Source organism: Chrysochloris asiatica, unplaced genomic scaffold, assembly GCF_000296735.1.
Source record: "Chrysochloris asiatica unplaced genomic scaffold, ChrAsi1.0 scaffold00219, whole genome shotgun sequence".
NCBI classification, from domain to species: domain Eukaryota; kingdom Metazoa; phylum Chordata; class Mammalia; order Afrosoricida; family Chrysochloridae; genus Chrysochloris; species Chrysochloris asiatica.
In genome coordinates this window covers 3,711,186-3,735,519 of record NW_006408737.1, presented here as the reverse complement: position 1 = coordinate 3,735,519, position 24,334 = coordinate 3,711,186, and the positions used below count along the sequence as shown (strand labels likewise).

The window sequence follows — 24,334 nt, the reverse complement described above, 5'->3', positions numbered from 1 at the left end:
ATGCTGTCTAAAGAAGGTATTTGAAATGAACAAATCATTGGTTTTGCAGAATTCTATCATGCATTCTCCAGCATCATTTCTATCACCAAGGCTGTGTTTCAACCTTTGCATTCCAATCACCAGTAATGATCAATATATTTTGATTGCTTGTTTGATAATTTCAGGTTGAAGAAGTTGGTAGAATTCTTCTATTTCATCTTCACTGGCTTTAGTGGTTGGTGTGTAAAGTTGAGTAATAGTGGTATTAACTGGGCTTCCCTGTAGGCACATGGATATTATCCCATCACAGACAGCCTTGTACCTCATGACTGAACTGGATATGTTCTATCCAGATAAGGTTAGGAGTTCTATCTGGATAAGGTTAGGTGTTACTACCCAAAAAAGGGGAAGTAGAGGCTGGGAAGGCAAAACACAGGAGCCATTCACTGCATAGTGGCTGGAACAGAGGGTCTAGGAAGGAGTATGTGGGGCCCCATTTAGAGTTTGATTGTTCCACTGAGGACTGTGAGCAACCTTGTGAGATGAGGCACCAGAGTGGCCTGGGTGGGTGCAGCTCTTAGAAATGCCAGTGGAGGATGCAATGGAGGAAATAGCCTTGAGACAGGGGAGGTAGTTGATGTAATTGTTCCAGTAGGAGCCAATGAGCACGAATCAAGATGAGGGGACAAGTAATAGAGACTGTTGAGGTAAATGCCAGTACTTGATCAGTTGGTTGGATGTGGAGGTAGTGAGGGAGAGAGAGGAGGGTAGAGTGAATTTCATGTTTTTGAGCAGCTGGGTGAGAACTGGATGGTGTCTCACCCAGAGAGGGGCTGCTGGGGAAGCAGCTGCTTTGGAGTAAATAATGTGAGTTGAGGAAAGGAGGAAGGGAAGGTAGCCATGAGATTATGTCTTTGAAATGCTCCATTTATTCCTGCACTGTAAGGTCACCAGTTTACTAAAGAATGCATTAGCAGGTCAGGGCAGGGGCTCCTGGAGGACCTTGGAGTAAAGACAGGACAGTGCAGGATGGGAATCGGAGGTAGCTTCTGGCCATTTGTTACAAAGGATGTGCATAGTCATAGATTAAAGGCAGGAGGAGCCAGGCCTGCTGAGGAAGTCACCCTCTGTCTCCTTGTAGCCTGTCTGTGGCCAGTGTTAAACTACCAGGTCTGTCCTGGACAGCACCCATGAACGGAGGTTGGGGTGGCAGGGCCTCTCACCCTGGGGCCAAGGATTCAGGGGTTGTATCCCTGAGTTCACCACCCTCTTAGACCCTGCAGGGCATATCATTGATCTGGTAAATGACCAGTTGCCAGACATCAGCATCTCAGAGGAAGACAAGAAGAAAAACCTGGCACTGCTGGAAGAAGCCAAGACAGTGAGTGAGCGATTCCTGACCCGCCGAGGAAGAAAGTCCAGGAGCAGCCCAGGAGACTCCCCATCAGGTAGGGAAAGACCAGGATGCTGCCCTGAGCCACTCCAAGACAGGGCTGCGGGTGAGGGGAAGCGCCTAGCCCCAGTTGTAGTGGGAGTCTGGTTTTCAAGGGGGTTGCCTATGACTTGCCTGCCTCCAGGCCTATGAGCCTCAAGAGAAAGTCCTTCTAAAGAGGGTTCTGAGAGAAGACATTGTGTCCAGTTTCAGAAATGCCTATACAACGGTAGCCGAGAAAGCATTCTACTTTTCAGTTTGGGGCCCTGAATATGACATTTATATTCTCCTGTTTTGCAAAGAAGTATCAACCCGTACGATAGCCACAAACCTGAACATCCCACCTTGGGCCACCCCACATGATGGCTTTTGTGTGACATCCCTACCTTCCCCGGAAAGCCTCAGTTTGCAAAGGTCTGGTGAAGCTATCACTGACCTCCCTCTCAGCTGTAGGTCCTAGTGCACAGGGGTGCACTTCAGCTGTAGGTCCTAGTGCACAGGGGTCTGGCAGGCATTTCTGCATTAGAAGGAATATTTTCCTGGACCCTGGAATTCTCCTACTACCCCTGTGGCTAGAGTGACTCTTTATTCTGAGCAATAGGTTGGAGGAGTTTTCAGACAAGTCTGTACCTAGAAGGACAAGGAGAGCATCTGAGATCAGGGCCATCCTACAAAGTCCACTAGAAGGTACATAGTCTTAGAAGCTGTGCCTCTCACGCAATGGCAGGTCCTCTTCTTTCTAGAAGATGTTTCAAGGTCAGGACAGGCAAGCTGAGGTTTACCATCCCCTTCATCTTTCAGATTGTCTTAAGTGCCCACTCTGTTGGGCAGGCAGCAGGGAGGAGTTGGGCTGTGGTGGACGGAGCCTTGTATGGTAGTCAGGAGTCAGCCTCTGATCATCCAGACTAGTCAGATCCAGTTCCCAGGGGTCAGAAATTCCTGAAAGGAGATTTTGTTAGGTTGTTGAAGTCCTACTAAATGATCAGAAATGCCAACCAGTTTGTATGTATCTCCACAGCTGTTTCCCCGAACCTTAGCCCTGGCTCTTCCCCTGCATCCTCTCGGAGCAACTCACTTACAGTTCCCATCCCTCCAGGTGAAGTACAGCCCCACTAGACATTTCTTGCCCTGGCTTGTCCCTTTGGATTTTGGTTTAGCCCTTTCCCAGGACTGATCAAGATGCCTCCCAGCCACCTTCCTCTATTCTAATGGCTTCCCATTCAACACCCCTGTGTGTTGCCAGAAGAATAAAATATGATTTGTTAGGATAGTATAGGGAGACACTACCACTCTTCTGTCAGTTTGTCATGCTGTGGTCATATTGTGTGTTACTCTGATGATGCTGGAAGCTATGCCACTAGCATTTTAAATACCAGCAGGGTCACCCAAGGTGGACAGGTTTCAGCTGAGCTTCCAGACTAAGAGTAGGAAGAAGAAGAGACAGACTACTTCTGAATGTTTATCCACTGAAAACTTCATGAATAGTGGTGGAACAATATGAGATAGCACTGAGTATTGAATATTGCTATAAGTGAAAAGGACTTAAAATACTTACTGATGAAGATCAAAGACTACAGCCTTCAGTATGGGTTGCACTTCAATGTAAAGAAAACAAAAATCCTCATCACTGGACCAAAAAAGTAACGTCAACATAAATGGAGAGAAGATTAAATTTGTCAAAGATTTCAGTTTGCTCAGATTAACCGTCAAAACTCATGGAAGCAGTAATCAAGAAATCAAATGATGTATTGCATTAGGCAAACCTGCTGCGCAAGACCTCTTTAAAGGTTCAAGAGCAAAGGTGTCAGTTTGAGGGCTAATGTGCATCTGACCCAAACCATGGTATTTTCAATAGCCTCACGTACATGTGAAAGTTGAATAAGGAAGCCCGTAGAGGAATTGATGCACTTGAGTCATTGTGTTGGAGGAGAATGTTAAAAGTACCATGGACTGCTGAAGAACAAACCAATCTGTGTTGGAAGAAGTATAGCCAGAATGCTCCTTAGAAGCCACAATGACCAGACTTCATCTCTTATACTTTGGACATAACACAAGGAGGGACCAGTCCCTGGAAAAGGACATAATGCTTTGTAAAGTGGAGGGTCAGAGAAAAACAGGAAGACCCCCACAAGATGGGTTGGCAGAGTCGTAGCAGCAATAAGCTTGAGATTGGTGCAGGACAGGGCAGTGTTCCGTTCTGTTGTGCATAAGGTCACTATGTGTTGGTACCTACTCGATGGCACCTAACAACAACAACAACATTGAATACTGAGACATGATGAATAGCACCAGAACATTGTCAGATATAGTGCTGGAAGATGAGCCCCTCATGTTGGAAGGCAGAATAGATCGTGATGATGCAAATGGAGTAAAATCTTCAGGACATTCATTTTCTGATGGGGCAAAACTCAAGATGAGGAGAACCAGTTTTAAATATCCATTAATAACTGGAACATGGAATGTACAAAGTATGAATATAGGAAAACTGAAAATTGTCAAAAGTGAAATGAATGAAGATTGATATCCTAGGCATTGTGAACTGAAATTCATGGTATTGCCCAATTTGAATCTGACAATCATGCTGGAAATGACAAATTGAAGAGGAATGGCATCATATTCATCATCAAAAAGAACATTTCAAGATCTACCTTGAAGTACAATATTGTCTGTGATAGGATAATATCCATATGCCTCCAAGGAAGACCAGTTAATACAACTATTCAAAGTTATGCACCAATCACTAAAGCCAGCGATGATGAAATTGAAGAATTCTATCAACTTCTTCAGTCTGAAATTGATCCAATTTGCAATCAAGATGTATTGATAATTACTAGTGATTTGAATGAAAAGGTTGGAAACGAAGAATTAGTCATGGGAAAATATGGCCTTGTTGATAGAAATGATGCTTGAGATCACATGATAGAATTTTGTAAGACCAATGACTTATTCATTGCAAATACCATTTTTAAGTAAATAAAAGATGACTACACACAGGGACCTTGCCAGATAGAACACACAGAAATCAGATTGACTATATCTGTGGGAAGAGATAGTGGGAACGCTCCATATCATCAGCCAAAACAAGGTCAGGAGAGATTATGGAGCAGACCATCAATTGCTTATATACAAGTTCAGGCTGAAGCTGAAGAAAATTAAAACAAGTCCACAAGAGCCAAAATAGTATCTTGAACATATCCCACCTGAATTTAGAGATCATCTGAAAAACAGATGTGATGAATTAGACACTAATGACCAAAGACCAGAAGATTTATGAGGTGACATCAAGAACATCATACAGGAGGAAAGCAAAAGGCCACTAAGAAGACCAAAATGGATGTCAGAAGAGACTCTGAAATTTGCTCTCTAGTGTAGAGATGCTAAAGCAAATGGACGAAATGAGGAAGTAAAAGGTGAATAGAAAACTTCAAAGGGCAGATTGAGAAGACAAAGTCAAGCATTATATTGAAATATGCAAATACCTGAAGTTAGAAAGCCAAAAGGGAAAAACATTCTTGGCATTTCTCAAGATGAAAGAACTGAAAAAAATTTCAAGCCACAACTTGCCATATTGAAGGATTTTATGGGCAAGGAGTCCTAGTGTGGTGCTGTGGGTTAATGCACCAGACTGCAAAACCCTTTGAACTGCAAGGTCGGCGGTTCAAGCTCACCAGCTATTGCTTGGAAACCCTATACAGGGTTGCTATGAGTTGGAATTGACTCGATGGCACTTAACAACAACAACAATAGGCAAAATATTGAATGATGAAGAAAGCATCAAAAGATGAAAGGAATACAAGGTCACTTTACCAAAAAGAAATGGTCAATGTTCACTCATTTCAAGAGGTCAATGGTACTGAAGGAAGAAATCCAAGGTGCACTGAAAGTATTGGCAAAGAATAAGGCACTTGGAATTGATGGAATACAAATTGAATTCTTTCAACAAACTGATTTGGCACTGGAGGTATACACTTATCTATGCCAAGAAATTTGGTAAACTGATTGAAAAAGATCCATATCTGTGCCCATTCCAAAGAGAGGTGACACAATGGAATGAAGAAATCATTGTACAATATCATTAGTATCACATGCGAGTAAAATTTTGCTAAAGGTAGTTCAAAAATGGCTATAACCATACACTGACAGGGAACTGTCAGAGGTTCAAGCTGGATTCAGATGAGAACATGGAATGAGGGATATTATTGCTGGCATCAGATGGATCATGGCTGGAAGCAGAGAATACCAGAAATATATTTACCTGTACTTTATTGTCTATGCAAAGGCTTTCAATTGTGTGGATCATGACAAGTTATTGACAACATTGCGAATAAGGACTATTCCGGAACACATAGTTGTGCTCATGTGGAATATGCACATAGACCAAGAGGCAGTCATTTGAACAGAACAAGGGGTTACTGAATTGTTTAAAATTAGAAAAGGTGTTTGCCAGGGTTGTATTCTTTCACCATACTGATTCAATCTGTATGCTGAGCAAATAATTCGAGAAGCTGGATTATATGAAGAACATGGCATCAGGATTGGAGGAAGACTCATTAACAACCTGTGATATGCAGATACAACCTTGCCTGCTAAAAGCAAAGAGGATTTAAAATACTGATGAAGATCAAAGATCCCAGTCTTCAGTATGCATTGCACCGCAATGTTAAGAAAACAAAATTTCTCACCACTAGACCAATAAATAACATTTTGATAAATGGAGAAAAGATTGAAGTTGTCAAAGACTTCATTTTACTTATATCTACAGTCAACACTCATGGAAGCAGCAGTCAAGAAATCAAGCAACATATTGCATTAGGCAAATCTGCTGAACAAGACCTCTTTAAAATGTTGACTAGTAAAGATGCCAGTTTGAGGACTACAGTGCACCTGACCCAATTCATGGTATTTTCAGTAACTTCATATGCATATGAAAGTTGGGCAATGAATAATAAAGACCATAGAAGAATTAATGCATTTGAATTGTAGTGTTAGAGAAGAATTATAAAAGTACCATGGCATGCCAGAAGAACAAACAACTTTGTTGGGAGAAGTACAACCAGAATGTTCCTTAGATGCCAGGAGGGGAAAACTTCATCTCTCATGCTTCAGACTTATTACAAGGAGGGACCAGTGCCTGGAGAAGGACATGCTAGGTAAAGTGCAGAATCAGTGAAAAAGAGGAAGAACTCCAACGAGATGGACTGACACGTGGCAGCAGCAATGGGCTCAAGCTTACCAATGATTGTGAGGATGGTGCAGGACCAGGCAGTGTTTGTTCTGTTGTTCATAAGGTCACTATGAGTTGGAACTGACTCAACAGCACTTATCAACAACAGGGATGCACACCAAGCCCAGGATCTGAGGCAAACTTATGGAAAGGGGAGCTATCACATGCTGTCTGGGCCCAGCAGGCCCAGATAGGACCTGGAGACAAGTCCAGTATAGAGTTTACTTGCCTGGGTCTTTTAGTTTTGTATAGAGCCACACTCTGCCTAGCAGGAGAAGGGACAGGTGCCGGGGAAAGCAGTCTTGTCTTGTCAGTGTTGTGGGATAAGCTCAGGTTTAGATCAGGTATCTGGGATTCAAATTCTGGTACTAATACTCAGCTGTGTTAGCTTGTCTCTGTTTCCCTATAAGGTTTCTGTGAGGATTACATGGAAGCGTACCACTGAACCTGGCACAAGGGAGGGAGGTCGTCAACACAATAGTGGCATTTCTGGCTCCCAGGCCTAGATTTCTAGGAAGGATGTTCAGGGGAAGGGCAGCTGAGGGTCTGGATTGCTGGACAACACTCACCGGTATCTGGACCATTTCAGGTTTGGATGCATGCAGTGATCCACAGGCCCTTGTACCTGGAGAATCACCACAGGTAACCAGGCCCCACTCAGGGTTGGTTTTTTTTTTTTGCCAGTGGAGCTCTCTTCTCATCCCATGATACCCAGGAGGCCTCCCATACCCTACTTGAGATGAGGGTGCTAGGAGAGGGAGGAATTTATAATAGCATTCTTAAGGGACTCCCTGTGGGGGGAAGGTGAGAAGGTCTGCTCTTGTAAAGATTTAGTCTTAAAAACCCTAAGGAGCAGTTCTACCTCTGTCCTATAGGGTCGCTATTGCTATAAATTGGAAACAACTCAATGGCAGTGGATTTGGATCTAAGGACCTCCTTAGATTTCAAGAGGAAATGTAGTCTCTTCCCATTGACTGACTTGTGTTTACTTTCAGCTGCAGAAGGGGGATGAGGCCGAAGTCTCCTCACCTCACCCTGGCGAGTCTGTGAGTCTGAGTTTGCCATACCTGGTGATTTGGGTGTGGGAGCCACAGTCCCCCAAAAGTCTGGGCTGATCCCTGGATGGACTGCAAGTGTGTATGTGTGAGTGGAGGGCTGAGGCTAGGGGCTGCTGGGGAAACTGGCAGATTCCTCTGCCCCATCACAACTAGAAGTCTGAAGTGGAGGGGTTAGGGCAGCAGGATTCATTGGGTGATTCTCATGGAGGTTCCTGCCCTTGCTCTGTACCCCCTTAGTTAGGCTGATCATTAGTGAGAAGAGGTCCGGCAGCCAGGCAAGACTGCTGCCCTTGGTGACTCAAGTAAAAGTTTCAGCTCAACTGAAGACGCTGGTTGGAATTCTCACTGGAAGCAGCCAGGAAAGTCCAATCTTTGCAGATGAGCAAGACCAGGGCTTCACACCTGCTGAGGAACTTCAGGTGGTGTCAAAGGCAGTGATAGAACACAGTCTCACCTAGAGCAGGACCCAGGCGGAAATGCTTTTGAAAAGTTTCAGTGCACACACAAGCACAGTTACTCAGACCCACATGCTCCCCACAAAGCAAGTTTCTCTTGGGAGAGAAAATAGAGTGTAGAACCCTAAAACTCCTGAGAGTAAGATACTACCTTTGCAAGAATCACCTCATCTTGGATCACCATTGCTTTGAGAATTTTGGTAAAGCTGTGGATTCTCTTCCCAGAAATACACACACATTTGTTTACAATTTCAGAGGGTTGTCACATTTGATGGGAAATCTGAGGCAGAGCTACAATTAAAATCAGGTGCAGCTGAGTTAGGATCAAGTTTGTGACTGCCCCAAGCTGCCCTCTTCTCCATTCTCCTCTCTGTCTTCTAGCCCATGGGAAGTCTGTGGCTGGTTTTGGTTTGCAAGTCCCATTCTCTTCCCTATTTTACAAACCTCAGGCTTGTTTGCTGTCTCAAACCTGACTGAAAAACCTCCCCCTCCTGCCCAGCCTACCTTGCTCCTCCTCAGTCCAAATAGACCTTAGCAAGGTTTGTGGAAACAGAAGCCCCACATGGAAAGTGACTACACCTACCTCCTCCCCAAGCTGCCTCCAGAGTCCTAACTCTATCTTGTCTCTTTCAGAATGTTCCCAAGGGGCTAACTGACCAGAAGCAGAATGACCAGAGGAAAGTGTCTCAGGGCAGGCTGACTCCTCGCTCCCCTATGATAGAGAAGTCCAAAGAGACTGCAATAGAACAAAAGGAAAACTTTGATCCCCTCCAGCACCCTGAAACCACACCCAAGGGCCCAGCTCCTGGCACAGGCAGTGGTGGAAAAATGGCCCTGAACAGCCCCCAGCTGGGCCCTGTGGAGAGCGAACTGGGGAAGCAGCTCCTGAAGACAGACAGGGAGAGTGACCCTCTCCCAAGAAGCCCAGCCCAGGGCTCTGGAGGGCCAGCCACTTTATCTCCCCAGGGGAAAGGATCATCTGGGGAGATCTTAGGGCCCAAGGCTGGCTCCAAAACTGAGCTGCGACCTGGAGTATCCCGACCCCCACTGCTGCGGGGGGTCTCCTGGGACAGTGGCCCTGAAGAACCCATCCCCCGGCTACAGAAGGTGCTTGCCAAGCTGCCGCTGGCAGAGGAAGAGAAACATTTTTCAGGCAAAGTCAGCAGCAAGCTGGCCAAAGTGCCTGGACTCAAAGACTTTCAGATACAAGTGCAGCCTGTGAGGATGCAAAAACTGACCAAGCTCCGTGAGGTGGGTTTCTGGAGGGTCAGGTGGTGTGTACTCCAGGACTTTCTGGGCTGAGACTGGGCTTCAGGCAGGGCAGCTCTGACCTGGCCTTACAGGACCATGAACTTCCCTAACCTAGGAAATCAGGCCCAGCTGTGTACCTGTTGCCTTAAACACCAGATTCAGGTGCTTCTTACCCCAGTAGCTCTGGAGGGATCAGTCTGAGATATTGTAGCCACATAAGGCTGTGTTTCAAGGAGAAAGTGGGTTTGTGGAAGACACATGGGCCCCAAGTCCTGGGCTGTTTCCATCCTCCAGAACCCCTTGATGGAGTGCCTTTTCACTCCTAGGACTGGGCGAGTCAAAGGTGAATTCATTGTCCCTTTGTAGTGCCCAAGCTGTCCTTAACAGTTAACAAACCATCTCAAATCCATCCACAAGTACAATAAAGGCCACCAGGGGCTCCTCCTGTGATACATGTATTCTGACTCCTATGATGTCCCCCACTCTCATTGGCCATCAAACCAGGCACAGCGATCATTCATGAGGTTGTCACTTTGTGCAAGGGGAGTTTGGTGGTGTCCAGAGATGTAGGAGAGAAAGTCCTGAGGGTTTGTGGGAAAGAAAAGGTTAACAGGGTAAAGCAATCCTCATTCTATTCTTCCCCAGAAGACCAATCCTGGCTGCCCTAAGAGGGTCCATGGCAGAGAAGGAAGAGATGTACCTGATAGTGTTCAAACCCCAAGGAGAGGATTTCTGTATCAGCAGGGACATACTCAGACTCTGGCCCTGGCTTTAATCAGAAACCTACTATGATGTTCTGAGTTTGAGGTTCAGTGGTAGCCACTGATTTTAAGATTTTATATAGAAAATCTACCCAGCCAGGAGGAACTAATTAATGAGTAGATCAGCCTGTGGTGGGCCATGGTCCCAGATCTCTTGTGACAGTGGGGCTAAGGGGCCCGACTGCCAGGCATTTGCCTCATGGGTTCTTAAGCATCAGAAGTCAAGTGTAATAAAGAGGCACCCCCACAGCTCTGTGGTTTAGTTCAGCCACCAAAAAAGGTTAACCAGCAAGAAGGTTACAGCTCTCCCTCTTCACTACCCTGGCTCCTGAGCACCCCTCCTCAACCCCAGTCCTGTGTTCGAGAGCTAATTGTCTGTGGGTCACTGACTCTAAGGAAACAGGTAACTGACTCTGGCTGTGACTTCCACTGCAGCCTCTTCCTTTCCCTCTTCACCTGGGTGAAGTACCACTCAAGCCAGCTCTGCTACACAGGAGAGTGTAATAATCATGTCAGGCATTTTCTCCTGAGGTCCCAGGGCTGTTAATTACCTCAGAGCAGGTGTCATCTCTCCCTAGACTATGGCTGCTGAGGCCCCAGCTAAGGGTCTGCTGTCTTGGGGCTTCATCTGTCTAGAGAGGTAAAAAAACCAAAAGGTGCCATAAAGGTTATTGAGGAACTGAGTGGGTGGAGCGGTCCCAGAGGAACAGGGCAGGAAGTGTCTGCCAGCTCAGAGCACAACCATAGACTAAATATTGTGTCCAGGGACAGTCCTATACATATCCAGGGGGCACTCTTGTACAACAAAGCCCGTAGTCCTCCTGTTTGTCTTCCAGACCCACTACAAGGCTCAATCAGTATAGCTGAGCAGTTTATTCAACCTGAGACACTCTGCTTATTTAAAAAGTAGATAGGACAATTCTTAACCTAAGGAATATGATACTGATGGTGGCGTTTCAGGCTCTTTAGATCCAGATGAGATCTAGGAGAGAAACAGTCTTCCTGGTACCACTCAGCTCTTGCCATCATGTCATGACATCACCCCATCTATCAGCTTGACCTTTAGTATCTTCCACTCAAGGCTTAGTGGTCAAGGAGTCATTGAATCAAGAGAAGGGTGGGTCTGCTGCCATCATCTAAAATGTTGTCTTTTCCCTTTCCCACAAAGGAGCACATCCTGATGAGAAATCAGAACTTAGTGGGCCTCAAACTTCCCGAACTTAGTGAAGCAGCTGAGCAAGAAAAAGGTAGGTATGTTGGGTAACAGATGCTCCCCTCAGGCCAGGGCTGGGGTCATGGATGGCAACTCCAGGAAGGTAAATGTACATGCCCTAGCTTCCCGACAGTAGTCCTTGTCCATTGTAGTGCAGTGTGGGTTGGACATAGAGGAGGCCCAGTGAATATTTGCTGATGAATCAATGGTCTGGGAGGGACACCCAGGTCTGAACTTTTGACACTTCCTTTTCCTTCTCCCCTCGCACCCAGGAAGCCACCCAGCCCAGATATATCAGTTCCCCTTTCCAAAGGCCTCAGAGTCATTGCTTGCTTTTTAATCTGCTGTCACTATGAAGTCTAAACCCCAGCACTTCTCATCCACTAGTGCTCCAAGCTCTTCACCACTTCACTCCATCCAGCCTGTCAAATTCTTCTGAAAACAAGATTTCAATCTGTCTCCCTTTCCCCACATACTGATTTTATTTCCTTGCTTACCTCTCCTGATGCCTATGGTAAAGTCATAAAGACTTGATCCAGCCCTGCTTCCCAAAGCCCCCAGCATTCTTCCTTCACACCATTGTTAAGCACAAGTATGCTGAGCACCACTGGGGGCCAGAACTATGAGGCCTTCTGTCCAGTTTCAATCCCCGCTCTGCTACTGACCGACCCTCCATGTGACCTGGACAAGCAACTTTATTGCTCTGTAATCCTAACCCACTCCACACACACATACACACAAACACAATGGAACTTTTAAAAATATATATTAGTACCTACCTTTTAGGGTTATCAGGAGGGTTCAATGGAGTAATATTTGTAAAATACCTAGACCAGGGCCTGCTATACAATAATTATGCCTGGTACATAAAAATTCTAGGTGTTTGCTAGGATCCCAGGTGGAGCAGTGACTAAAGTGATCAGCTGCTAATCAAGAAGTTGGTGGTTCCAACCCACCATCTGCTCCCTGGGTGAAAAGACTTGGCAATCTGCTCTTGTAAAGATGACAACCTAAGAAACCCTGTGGGGCAGTTCTATTCTGTCTGTAGGGTCACTGTAAGTCGGATTTGGTTTACAACACAAATGTTAGCTATTATTATCATCTCGAAAAGCCAGGGCTGTTTGTATAGGTTTTTGTGTGTGTATCGTCCTTCCAAAATGCCTAAAACAGCATCTGGCACTACTAGTACCTGAATAAACATTTGTTGATTTAAAAAAATAAATGAAATTGTTTAAGATGTGACAGGAGAATTGAAATAGGTACATACAAAAATCTATGAACTATAAACACAAATGCCAATGGGTGAGTTCAGACCAATGAGTATGTCCAACAGTATGTCCTGCTTCCCCTTCCCTCTTCTCCAGACCCTCCTCTCTGTGTCTGCTCACATTCTTGCCTCTATGCCTTTGTTAGTGGCATTCCTCTCTTCTGACTATATCCCCTCTAACATAGCTATCTAACATAGCCTCTAACTATCCCGCTGCTTTCTGAATGCTATCATACCTGTGCCTCCAGAGTGGGCAAATCCCACCAGCTCTCCCCCTTCCTTACTCTATTGTATTTGATTGCCTATATCCAACTTTTTTTTTTTTTAAGTTTTTATTGTGAGTTGAGTGATAGTTTACATGAGAGAGCATCAGCTTTATAGTCATCCTATCGGAGTTCATTTCATTGCATCATTATTCAACAGCATTTGCTTCCATTCCCTTGGGTGTTTTTTGGGGGGATGTACACAAAGCACTCAGGAATATATAACCATTCAAACAACCAAGGGTACACCCTGCAACCATGCCCCTGGCCGTCAGTACACAGCCCCCTCCCTCCTTGAGTCTAGAGTCCCCAACCACTCCATCTCTCCTTGTCATCATCTCTGCCTCCATCTCTGGCATCATCCCTGCTTCTCTGCATAGGATCCCACACTCTGCTCTTCTCCCTTGATGGCCCCAGGGTCCTCTGCTCCTGGACTGCAAGATCAATCACTCCCCTCTTTTTGTTACAAAACGTCTACCTTTACATTTGCAACATTCACACTCAGTCCTGATAGCAACTATTCACTATTGAATCACAAGAGTCTTATAATCTAATTACAAAAAAATTATTTATCATTTTACATGGAGTAAGTCATTTTGTACTCTTAACTTAATTGAATCCTCCAATAACTGAGAGGCAGATGTTCTTGTTTTCTTGACAATATATACATTGAGTTTTGGGCTGTTGGTCCATTTTCATTGGTAATATGGAATTTTTTGGTATAAAACACATTTTCAATGGATATTAACCTTTCATTTGATAAATTTTCCCAGGTGCTTATTCTATGTTCTAACAAGTTTTGTTTTGTTTTAGAGAAGTTGTAAAATGTTTATATAATATTTTTTTTGTCCATCTTTTCCTTAAAGATGTATTCTATTATTTCAATCATTATAAAAATATTACTTCTTAATGAGAATTAGGAATCTATTTTCTACTGATTTGCCTATAGTTTGATTTCTTTATATTTATTTTGCTGATACCTTTGAGACTTCTTGTTGTTAAGTGCCGTGGAGTTGGTTCCAACCCATAGCTACCCTGAATAGGGTTTCCAAGGAGCAGCTTGTGAGCTTGAACCCCTGACCTTGTGGTTCAAATGACTTTGCAGTCCAGTACATTAACCCACAGTGCCACACCAGAACTCCACCTTTGAAACTTATTTTATGATAATAGGTATTTTTAAATGTAGTGGTTATGAATTGGGCTGCGAACCACAAGGTCAGCAGTTTGAAACTACCAGCTGTTCCATGGGAGAAAGATGAGGGTTTCTGCTCCCATAAAGATTTAAGCCTCAGAAACCCTGTACAGGGTCGCTATGAGTAGGAACTGACTCCATAGCACATAACAACAATCTCAATATTTTAATAATGCTTATATTTTTATTATTTTGTGGTTTATATAATATTATTTTTGATATATGCCAAAGATTAGTTTTGGACTCTTGATTCTGTTTTGTCCTGTTTATTACTATCTATAGTATTTATCCATTCTATGCCATTTTAATTACTGCTGCCTTTAGCATATGTTCTAGGGTGCAGTGGGACTAGTTTCCCCTCATTCCTCTTCTTTTTCAGAGTATTTGTTGATATTCTAGTAACAGAGATTTAGAGCAAAATAATGGAAAGAGCAATTAGACAAAAATTCAGAAGATTTGAGTTCAGACACCAATTAATAGAGTCTTTGATTATGTTCCTCAACCTCTCTGGGCCTCTGTTTCTTCTTGGGCTAAATGACTTCAGAAGTGTCATTTAACACTAACCTAAGGTTCAAGAATTCCAGGTCCTTCCAGCTTATCTCTTCTGCCTATTTCTTTAAATGAAATTCACACCACTTTGTACATTTTGACTGCGGCTGCTCTGAAGCCACACTTTGGATTCAGAGCTCCTCTTGGTTTCTGTTTACAGTTTAGAAATTTCTTTTCCTTTTTATTGTGAATTGGGTGAAGGTTTATAGAGCCGATCAGTTTTCTATTCAACTATTCGTACACATTTTGTTTCATCTCACTGATTATAATTCCCACAATGTAATATCACATATCCTACTTCTCTGTGTTTCCTGTTTGTTTTTCTTTCTTTCTTTTTTTTTTTTTTAAGGTTTTTATTGTGGATTGAGTGAAAGTTAACAGGGCATATCATCAGTTTTACATTCAAAAATCATATACCTTGTTTCATTACATTGATTATAATCCCCTCCATGTATTATCAGTTAACAGTATTTCTCTCATGTATCGTCAGTAAACAGTATTTCTCTCTATTCACTTTAGCTTTTTAAAAAACAAACAAACAAACAAAAAACCACTCAGGCATATATAATAATTTACATCTCCAAAGGGCATATTCTGCAAGTCGGCTCCTGGCCACCAGCTCTTAGTCCTTCTCTTCTTAGTCCATGAATCTAGAGTCCTCAGCCGCTCCCCGTCTCCATGCCCCCATCTCTGGTGTCGCTACTTCTCTGGATAAGGTCCCACATTCTGCTTGTGCATTCCTCTCTTGATGGTCCTAGGGTCTTGTTTCTGGACTGTAAGATTAACCACTCCCCTTTTTTTGTTACAAAACTTCTACCTTTACAATTGTGACAGTCGCGATTAGTCATGATAACAGTTATTCACTATTGAATCTTACGAATCTTATCCCCATCTCTTTTCACCAGACCCATCTAGACAAGATGACAGCTGTTCAGTGGGGACTCTTTCTTTCTCTCCATACTCTTAAACTAAACTCCCTCTTGAAACCTTGTAAGCCAGTCACTTTGTGCCTTTATTGCCCCCTCATTTTAGGTAGCCAATGTCTAAGTTGCCCATCTCTATCTACCCTGTGTACAGAGTGGATAGCATTGATACTTGATTTGAAGACTCTTTCCCTCTCTGTTGGTATTTAGAGTAACTACCGCTCTGAGTAAGGATCTCTGGTAGCTTAGTGGTTATGAATTGGGCTGCGAACCTCAGGGACAGCAATTCGAACCTATCAGCTGTTCCGTGGGAGAAGGATGAGGCTTTCTGCACCCGTAAAGATTTATAGCCTCGGAAACCCTGTTCAGGGTCGCTATGAGTAGGAACTGACTCCACGGCACATAACCACCACCACCATCACCACTCTGAGTATAGGTCAGGTCATCATGAACCTGTAGCTGTTCCAATCTGCTTGTCCTTTCTACTGGGAATGCCTCACCTCATAAGGTTCTGGATGGGACTCAGGATTCCACCTAAGGTCATATACTCTGTAAAGGCTTTGCACAAGGCCTATTGCACTGGGCAAGTTGTAGAACCCCTTTTAGGTATTCCAATCAGTTATAGGCTGAAGATGGGCTTACAAGTTTTCTCTATTCATGTTACCCAACATTCCTTTCTATCACACTCAAGTGTCTGTTTTACAATAGTAGGCAAGGGAAACTAATATTCATAAGGCAGTCAAGGATTTCAGTATTATTTACCCTCTTCAAGCTATACCTAGATCCCTGTATCCCAGAGCCCTGTTGTTCCAAGGTTGAGTATGCATCACTATTTACCTCTGTCCCACTAGGCCATGCAAATCTGTCTCAGTGTTCCCCTATCTATCTTGTTATTCTGCCTCCTCCCCACTTCTTGTATTGCCCTCCCCAACACCCGAAGAAACCCCCCACCCCAACCCCATTGTGGTTACCTTATATTCCATTAGTTCTTCCCTCGATTTAAGACAGTTTATTTTATACAGTAATCTACCTGACCTTCCCACCACCTGCATCTCTGTTCTGTGTTTACCTTCTTTCACATTGTAATTGTTTTGATCATAGACTGACCTCCCAGATCCTCTGTTTTTATAATTTGATTCTGTTCTTGACTTCCATTTGTCGACTGAGTTCAGGTTGATGCTGCCACGTACATCATTCTGTAGTTGTTGTGTGTTCTTGTTGATTCTCAGTCCACAGAACTTCCTTTAGGATGTTTTTCATAGCAGGGTTGGTTTTGGCAAAATCCCTTAACCTAGAATGTTTTGATTACACCATCGTATTTGATTGACAGCTTTGCTGTGTAGAGAATTCTTGGGTGGCAGTTATTTTCTTTCAGGGTTTTATATATGTCCCCATTGCCGTCTTGACTGCATGGTTTCTGTTGAGAAATCCGAGCTTAATCTGATTTGCTTGCCTTTGTATGTTACACTTCTCTTTTCCCTAGCTCCTTTCAAGATCCTGTCTTTATCTTTGATTTTGGAGAGCTTGATTATTATATGTCTTGGTGATTGTCTTTTAGGGTCTATCCATTCTGGGGTTCGTTGAGCTTCTTGAATGCTTATCTTTTCACTTTTTAGGATGTTAGGAAAATTTTCTTCCAGAAAATTTTCAACTATCTCCTCTGTGGACTTGTATGATTGTTCCTGTTCTGGAATGCCAATTATTCTTGTGTTATTCCTCTTCATGTTATCCTACATGAATCTTAGGCCTTCTTCAGATTTTTTATACTTTATTGTGTTTGTTCTTCTATTTTAGTAGTGTTGAGAGATTTATCTTCTAGCTCACTAGTTCTAGCTTCTATCTCTTCAGTTCTACTCCTTTGCCCTTTCAGTGTATTGTTCATTTCTGATATTCTATTATTAATCATTTGGACCTCTTTCTATAGGTTTTGAATTGTTTCCAATGCTGTATCTATCTTATTTGATTGTTCCTGTAGCGCTTTCCTGACTTCTTCCTTATTTTTCTCAACTCCATTGTATAGTGTTTTGATACATTTTATAATCATTTTTCTGAATTCCTTCTCAGGCATTTCCAAAGCCTGCCTATCTTCCAGTATGGAGTGTAGGTCTACTTCCAGTTCATTTGCCTCAGTAACTTTATCTTGTTTCTGGAAATGTGCAGATATGGTCATCTGCTTCTGTTTTTTGGGCATATTCAGGGGTTATCTGTGGCCTTAATACTTAGATGGATATTTTGGTATTTTTTATGCTTTCTGACTGCCTCCAGGTAGATGTGATCAGGAAATGGGCTTCCCTTTTCACTCTTCTTCTTGAGAAATTTCAAGATGCCACTGTTGATCATTTTGACATAACTTAGGATTTAATTTTCTGCCTATTTCCTTTTTTGTCTGCCTGTCCCGCTCCACAATCCCTGTTCAGGCCGTTTTCCTAGTTGTAAACAGTTCCGGGCCGGCTGTGGCCATTTGGTTTTAATTGGAAACTGTCTCTTTATATTTTGAGGAGATCTGTGTACATGTGTAATAGAACCCTCTGAGGGTGGGACTGGGGTATCCACTAGCTCAGGCATCCCTATGGTCACCAGAATGGAGGTGTGTGGACAGAAAGGGACCAAAAGAAAAGAATATCCACAACTTTGTCTCCGCCGTTCTGTCAGGCGTCTGTGGCCCCTGCGATCCTTCCCCCGCTTGGTCTCACCCAAGATGGCGGCTCCAGGAGCAGCTGAGCGTCTTGAATTAGAAAGGAATGGATTTTTTGCTTCTGCTACAAATTCCCCTAGCTGTAAGCGTTCCAACCTTCTAAATATTCCTTTATATGTGGTTCAGAGTTCTGGGACCATCCCCTGAGCCTGCTTGATTGGGTATTCTGTGTTGTTGCTGATGGAGCTCCTTACTGCACTTCCTCCCAATCCATCATCTTGTTTGTTCTCCCTGTGTTTCCTGTTTTAATTCTTGCTTTCTTAAACTTTCTGAACTTTGTCCTTGGCTGAATGCTGTCCTTTTGATCTCAAATGGTTGATTATTCTAGGGTGTGTGTACCTCACTAATGTGATTGTTCCCCTTATAGACTTCTGTTGTGTGGCAGAAAATTGAGTCATGGGGATAAGTACAGTTCCAGAACTGAAAGGTGACTAAGGGCAACAGTCCAGGGGCTCCACCAGTCTCTATCTGACCAGAAAGCCTGGTCATTTTTTATGATTTTGAGTTTTGTTCCACAATTTTCTTCCACCTAAGACCTAATATGATCACTTTCAGAGCCATTGGTAATGGTAGCTGGGCATCATCTAGTTCTTTTTGTGTCAGGGTTATGGAAACGGTTATTCACATGGTCCATTAATCCTTTGGGCTAATTGTTTCCATGCGTCTTTGGTTTTCATCACTCTTCTGTCCTCCAAACATAAAGAGTCAGTAATTGCACCCTAGATGGCTGCTCACAAGCTTTTAAGATCTCTGTCACTAAAGTAGGATGTAGAGCATTGTCATTGTAGATTGTTAAACCAGTTGGCCTTGGTGTCTCCTGAGTCTATAGTCCTGAGCCCTCAGACTCAATGACTCATTCCCTCAGAGTATTTTGATTACATTCAAGAAGTTTTTGTAACTTTGTCCCTTGTGTGTGCTCCACTGCATTCATGGATATATTTGCAGCCAAGGTAAATACTCATGTACAAATATCCTCTGCCAAACCTTTACATATTTGCGGGTGTATTCCCAGTCTCTCTCTCACACCCATTCAGTCTGCATGTCAATTCATGCATCTATTTATAGATCACTGCTGTAGGACTATATGTTAAAAAGTATTTACCTCTGTTACCTCTCTTGCACTCTTCCAAGTATATTTTCCAGTCTTCATTTTTTGCCAGCTTTCCTCTTATTGCTTATTACCTACCCTTCAGCCAAGTTAACAGGTGTCTATCCTCTAGTCTTGGTGTGGCTTTGTGGGTTAATGTGTTGGACTGCAAAGTTGGTTTGAATTGCAAGGTTGGCGTGTCAAGCTCACCAGTTGCTCCTTGGAAACCCTATACAAGGCCGCTATGGGTTGGAACTGACTTGCCAGCACTTTAACAACAACATTCTAGCCAGTAACTTACTCTCCCACTCCCTCCTCTTCCACTTCGGGTAAAAGAAATGTTTCTTTAGTGTGAGAATCTTTTCTTGACTTTTTGCAAAGGTGATCTTACACAATTTCTATTCTTTTGTGATTTCACTTAGCGTAATGTCCTCAAGCTTTAACCATTTTATGAGGTATTTTATAAATTCATTAATGTTGTATAGTATTCTCTAATATGTATGTACCAGTTTGTTTATATATTCTTCCATTGATGAGCATTTAGTTTGTTTCCATCTTTTTGTTATTGTGAAAATGCTGTGATGAACGTGGGTGTGCAGGTATCCATTCATGTCATGGCTCTTATTTATCTAGCATATATAACAAGTAGAGGGGTTGCTGGGTCATATGGTATTTCTATTTCCAACTTTTTAAGGAAGCACCATATTGTTTTCACAATGGTTGCACCATTGTACAGTCCCAGCTACAGTGAATAAGGGTTTCAATCTCTCCACATCCTTTCCAGCATTGGTTGTTTTCTGTTTTTTTTGTTTAACTTTGCTGTTAATGCTGATATGAGAGGATATGTCATTGTTGTTTTAATTAGCATCTCAAACGGAGTCCTGGTGTGGTGCTGTGGGTTAATGCACCAGACTGCAAAGCCATTTGAACTGCAAGTTGGCGGTTCAAGTTCACCAGCTGCTCCTTGGAAACCCTATACAGGGTCGCTATGGGTCGGAATCGACTCGATGGCACTTAACAGAAGCGATGTCTAAGGTTTGTGAGCATTTCTTCATATGTTTGTTGGCTGCCTGAAGGTCTTCTTTGGTGGAGTGTCTGTTCATGTCCTCTGCCCATTTTTTAATTGGATTGTTTGTCTTTTTCTTGTTGAAGTGTTAAAACCTTCTATACATTATAGCAATTAGTCCCTTGTCCATCTCCTTTCACTTTTTTTGTGTGTGAAATCTTTTGATAAACATAAAGACTTTTACATTCTTTAATTTGTAAACATTTGGTTCTCATTCAGATATAGGGTTTGTTCCTTTATTAAGGTAGGTTTTCCTTTAGAAGATTGGAAGTTATTTGTATAGCTCTTTAATATCTCTTGCTGTGCCATAATCTACATGATTTGTTTTTGCTTGTTCATTTTTGAAGAAGACTGTTTCATTAAATTTTGTAGCTGATAATTAGTAGCATAGATGAATACTGCTTGTTAGGCATATTTCTTGTACAATAAATATGACTGCTATTAACAAATGGCAGCATGATTGTTACAGCAATTAACTAGGATGATTATTATAACTAGAGTGATTACTGTATGTAGGTGCTATGCCAAGCATTTGACAATGTTTCACTTAATGCTCACAGCAACCCTGGGGTGTAGGTTTTATGCTCATGTGACAAATGAGATTTAAGACACAGACAGATTAAAGTCACATGGTTGTTAATTACTGCAGTAAGAACTGGAATCCAGATGTATCTAACTCCAAAGTCTCTTGGCCACTTTAAAGAATGCTTTTCTTTTTTCAGATTCACAACCAAACCATCTGTTATTTTAATTTTATCCAATTTGCTGTCTTCTTTGTGTGCATGTGGGCACGTGTGATCAGTACCTGTTTTATTACCTTGGCAAGAGTCTAACGCAGTAACAGTAATGAGAAAAACACTGGCCTTGCTTCTGTTTTTAATTAAATTGTTATGTTTTTCTTCAAGAATTATGTTGTGCCTTCTTATTTAATGGTGGTGGTGGTGTTAAGTGTAGAGTCAGTTCGGACTTATAGAGACTTTATATAGGGTTTCCAAGAAGCAGCTGGTGGGTTCGAACCACCAACCTTGTGGTTAGCAGTCTAGTGCTTATCGTACAGTGCCACATCAGGATCATCTTATTTACTAGATAACTTTTATTTAAAGGAAATATCCACTCTTCCAAGCTTAAAGGTTTATGTTGATTTTTTTTTCAATGTGTTTTGGCTCTCTATTGATAGAATTGTGGGTACTGTATCATTTAACAAACCAATCACCACATGTATGTGCACATGAAACTAACACAAGAGGGGGTTATATATGCAAATAATGCATGCCTTATTTGCATTAAAATGCAGTAGGGATTTTTCATATATAGAAATAAAGTTTTGTTCCTGGAATAAAACTTATTTGGTCATATTTTTATATATACTACTAAATTCTGTGTATCAATAGCTCTTTTAAAGTATTCTGCTATTTTGGGTATTAATAACTTTTAACATAAGATTAATTGGTGTGACATAGAGGCCCCCCAAAATATGATCTCATATAGGAAAGAGAAGCATGTTGTATGCTTGAGAAACAATTTTGAGCTGAATAGTTCAGGATAGCAGGTGACTCTAATCCACATGATTATTCGGAGACCTTAGTATCTTCCCTGCTGCCATTTTTTCCAACCTTAGAGATGTTAACATTTGTCCACATGATCAAAACTGGATTGTGGGGAAATCTGCATTTCAGTTTGTGAGAGTAAAAGTCCAGAGCAAGCAAATTGTTCTTTCAATGACCTGGTTGTCTGACCAGATCCAGCAACAAGGGAAGCCCCTATGTTTTAGAAAAATTCTTCAGATTATGAAAGATGGCCTGAAATGAGAGAGACTAAAGGCAGGGAAAGGAGTCCTCATGGTGTCGTAGGTTACATTTTGGGTTGCTAACTGCAAGGCCAGTAGTTAAAGTCCACCAGTCACTCTGAGAGGCTTTTTGCTCCCTGAAAGTCTTACAGCCTCAGAAACACAATACAGGATCATTATGTACAGCCTTGGAAACCCCATACAGGATTGTTATGTACAGCCTTGGAAACCCTGTGGCAGGATAGCTATGAGTCAGAACTCATGGACGGGACCCAACCACCACCGCTGCCACCCCAGGCAGGGAGACCAGTGCAAGAGGATGTGGCAGTAGCTCGATGAGACAATAGACCAAGATGGGCAGGTGGGCAATGTTAGGAGGACATGTTTGAGAGCTATTTGGAGGACTTGGTGAAGGGGTAGTGTCCAGAGGGAAACCAGGTTCTCTCTGCATGGCTGTGTGGGAGATGGTGCTGCTAAGTGGACTTCAGAGCAGAGGAAGAGGAGTTGCTCACTTGTGAGGAGGCTCCTTCCTCAAGAAGGAAGACAGTGAGTTTGGTTTGAACGTGCCAGATGTCCCTGAGCAAGACTGACTCACCTGGGTTTGCATTCTGGCTCTACTGGAACCTTAAATGAAACCAAACTAAGTCCAGTGCCGTTGAACCAACTCCAACTCACAGCAGTCCTGTATAGGATTTCTGAGAGTGTAAATCGTTATGGGAGCAGACAACCATCCTTCTCCCATGGAGTTGCTAGTGGGTTTGAACCACCAACATTGTGGTTAACATTCTAGTGCTTATCCTAAAGCACCACAAGGAATCCTTATTGGGAACTTGAAGAATCTAATTAGCTTAGCTTTAGTTTCATAGTTTTCAGTTTCTCCAGAAAATGAGCCTAACCATAGTTGAGCTTCAGTGAATGGTGGTCATTGAGATGATTTCTATTATTCTTATCCAGGTTGTTGTTGTTGTTGTTGTTGTTATGTGCTGTGGAGTCAGTTCCGACTCTTAGCGACACTGTACAGGGTTTCTGAGACTGTAAATCTTTATGGGAGCAGGAAGCCTCATCTTTCTCCCACGGAACAGTTGGTAGTTTCAATATGTCTAAAAAGTGGTTAGTTATCGGAACCTGGATTTTTAGAGAGATGTGGACTGAAGCAGCATAGTGCACTAAATAGGCCAATCTTTCTAAGCAACACTGGTTTGGGGCTCAGGGCCCTTGGTTGTTGGGAAAGAAGCCTCCCTATGAAAACAGAGCTGAAGAAAGTAAATTCTCAGCTTGTAACTTTGGCCTATTGGGCCCACATTGAGGCTTAAAATATATTCAACCAGGGCCCCAAAAGTTCTTTTCCAAGTTCCTGAGATATCCAGAAAAAAATGTTTTTAATTCGAATGAAATAAGACAGGTGATATTTAGAAAATCATTGTAATATGTTTTTAAAAAATGGCTGATATTCATTATCAAAACATTTCAACCAATAGTAAAAAATTCAGAAAGCAAATTTGCTTATGCCAAATACTTCCTTCCCCCACAAATACAAGAAGGGAAGAGGAAGGAGGGAGTTTATGCTATATGTACTTTTTCAAAGTTAAAAGCATTAAACTTTAATTGAACTTGAATTAAAGTGAAGTGAAACTGTAGGGATTGCTGAATTTTGGTAATTGTTACCTCCCTAAAGGATGTATTCATTTCTAAAAGTTTAAAAAATACATTATGAAATACATTGATCGTATGGGTTTGAAGCACTTTTCTATACATTTTCATGTTCAAGTGTAGGTAGTCCCTGTGGACTTCCTGCAGGAAAAGATGAGAATGGCAGCATTTCTTCCCATTTTACAATTTCTTCCTTCCTTTTCATTTCCATCTATACAAACGTTAAATTATTTTTCTGTTTTCAAGGTTTTAATACTTTTATTTTGTTCTGTAACAACAATTTCCAGCTCTCTAGCCTTACACTAAGGAGCTCTGGTAGCATAGCGGTTACGAATCGGGCTGTGAACCTTAAGGCCGGCAGTTCGAAACGACCAGCTGCTCCGCGGGAGAAAGATGAGGCATTCTGCTCCCGTAAAGATTTACAGCCTCGGAAACCCTGTACAGGGTCGCTATGGGTCGGAACCGACTCGACGGCACTTAACA

At 42.5% G+C, this 24,334-nt stretch overlaps 1 protein-coding gene across 1 annotated transcript in view; it reads left to right on the top strand.

Annotated features, from left to right (window-relative positions):
- The window catches only part of MRVI1 (murine retrovirus integration site 1 homolog), a 190,061-nt gene that overhangs the window by 91,620 nt on the left and 74,107 nt on the right, over window positions 1–24,334 (top strand). Inside the window, 6 exon segments of the mRNA XM_006873009.1 lie at window positions 1,254–1,427; window positions 2,430–2,507; window positions 7,225–7,277; window positions 7,637–7,681; window positions 8,782–9,399; window positions 11,329–11,407. Of these exon segments, the coding sequence (XP_006873071.1) occupies window positions 1,254–1,427; window positions 2,430–2,507; window positions 7,225–7,277; window positions 7,637–7,681; window positions 8,782–9,399; window positions 11,329–11,407 (1,047 nt within the window).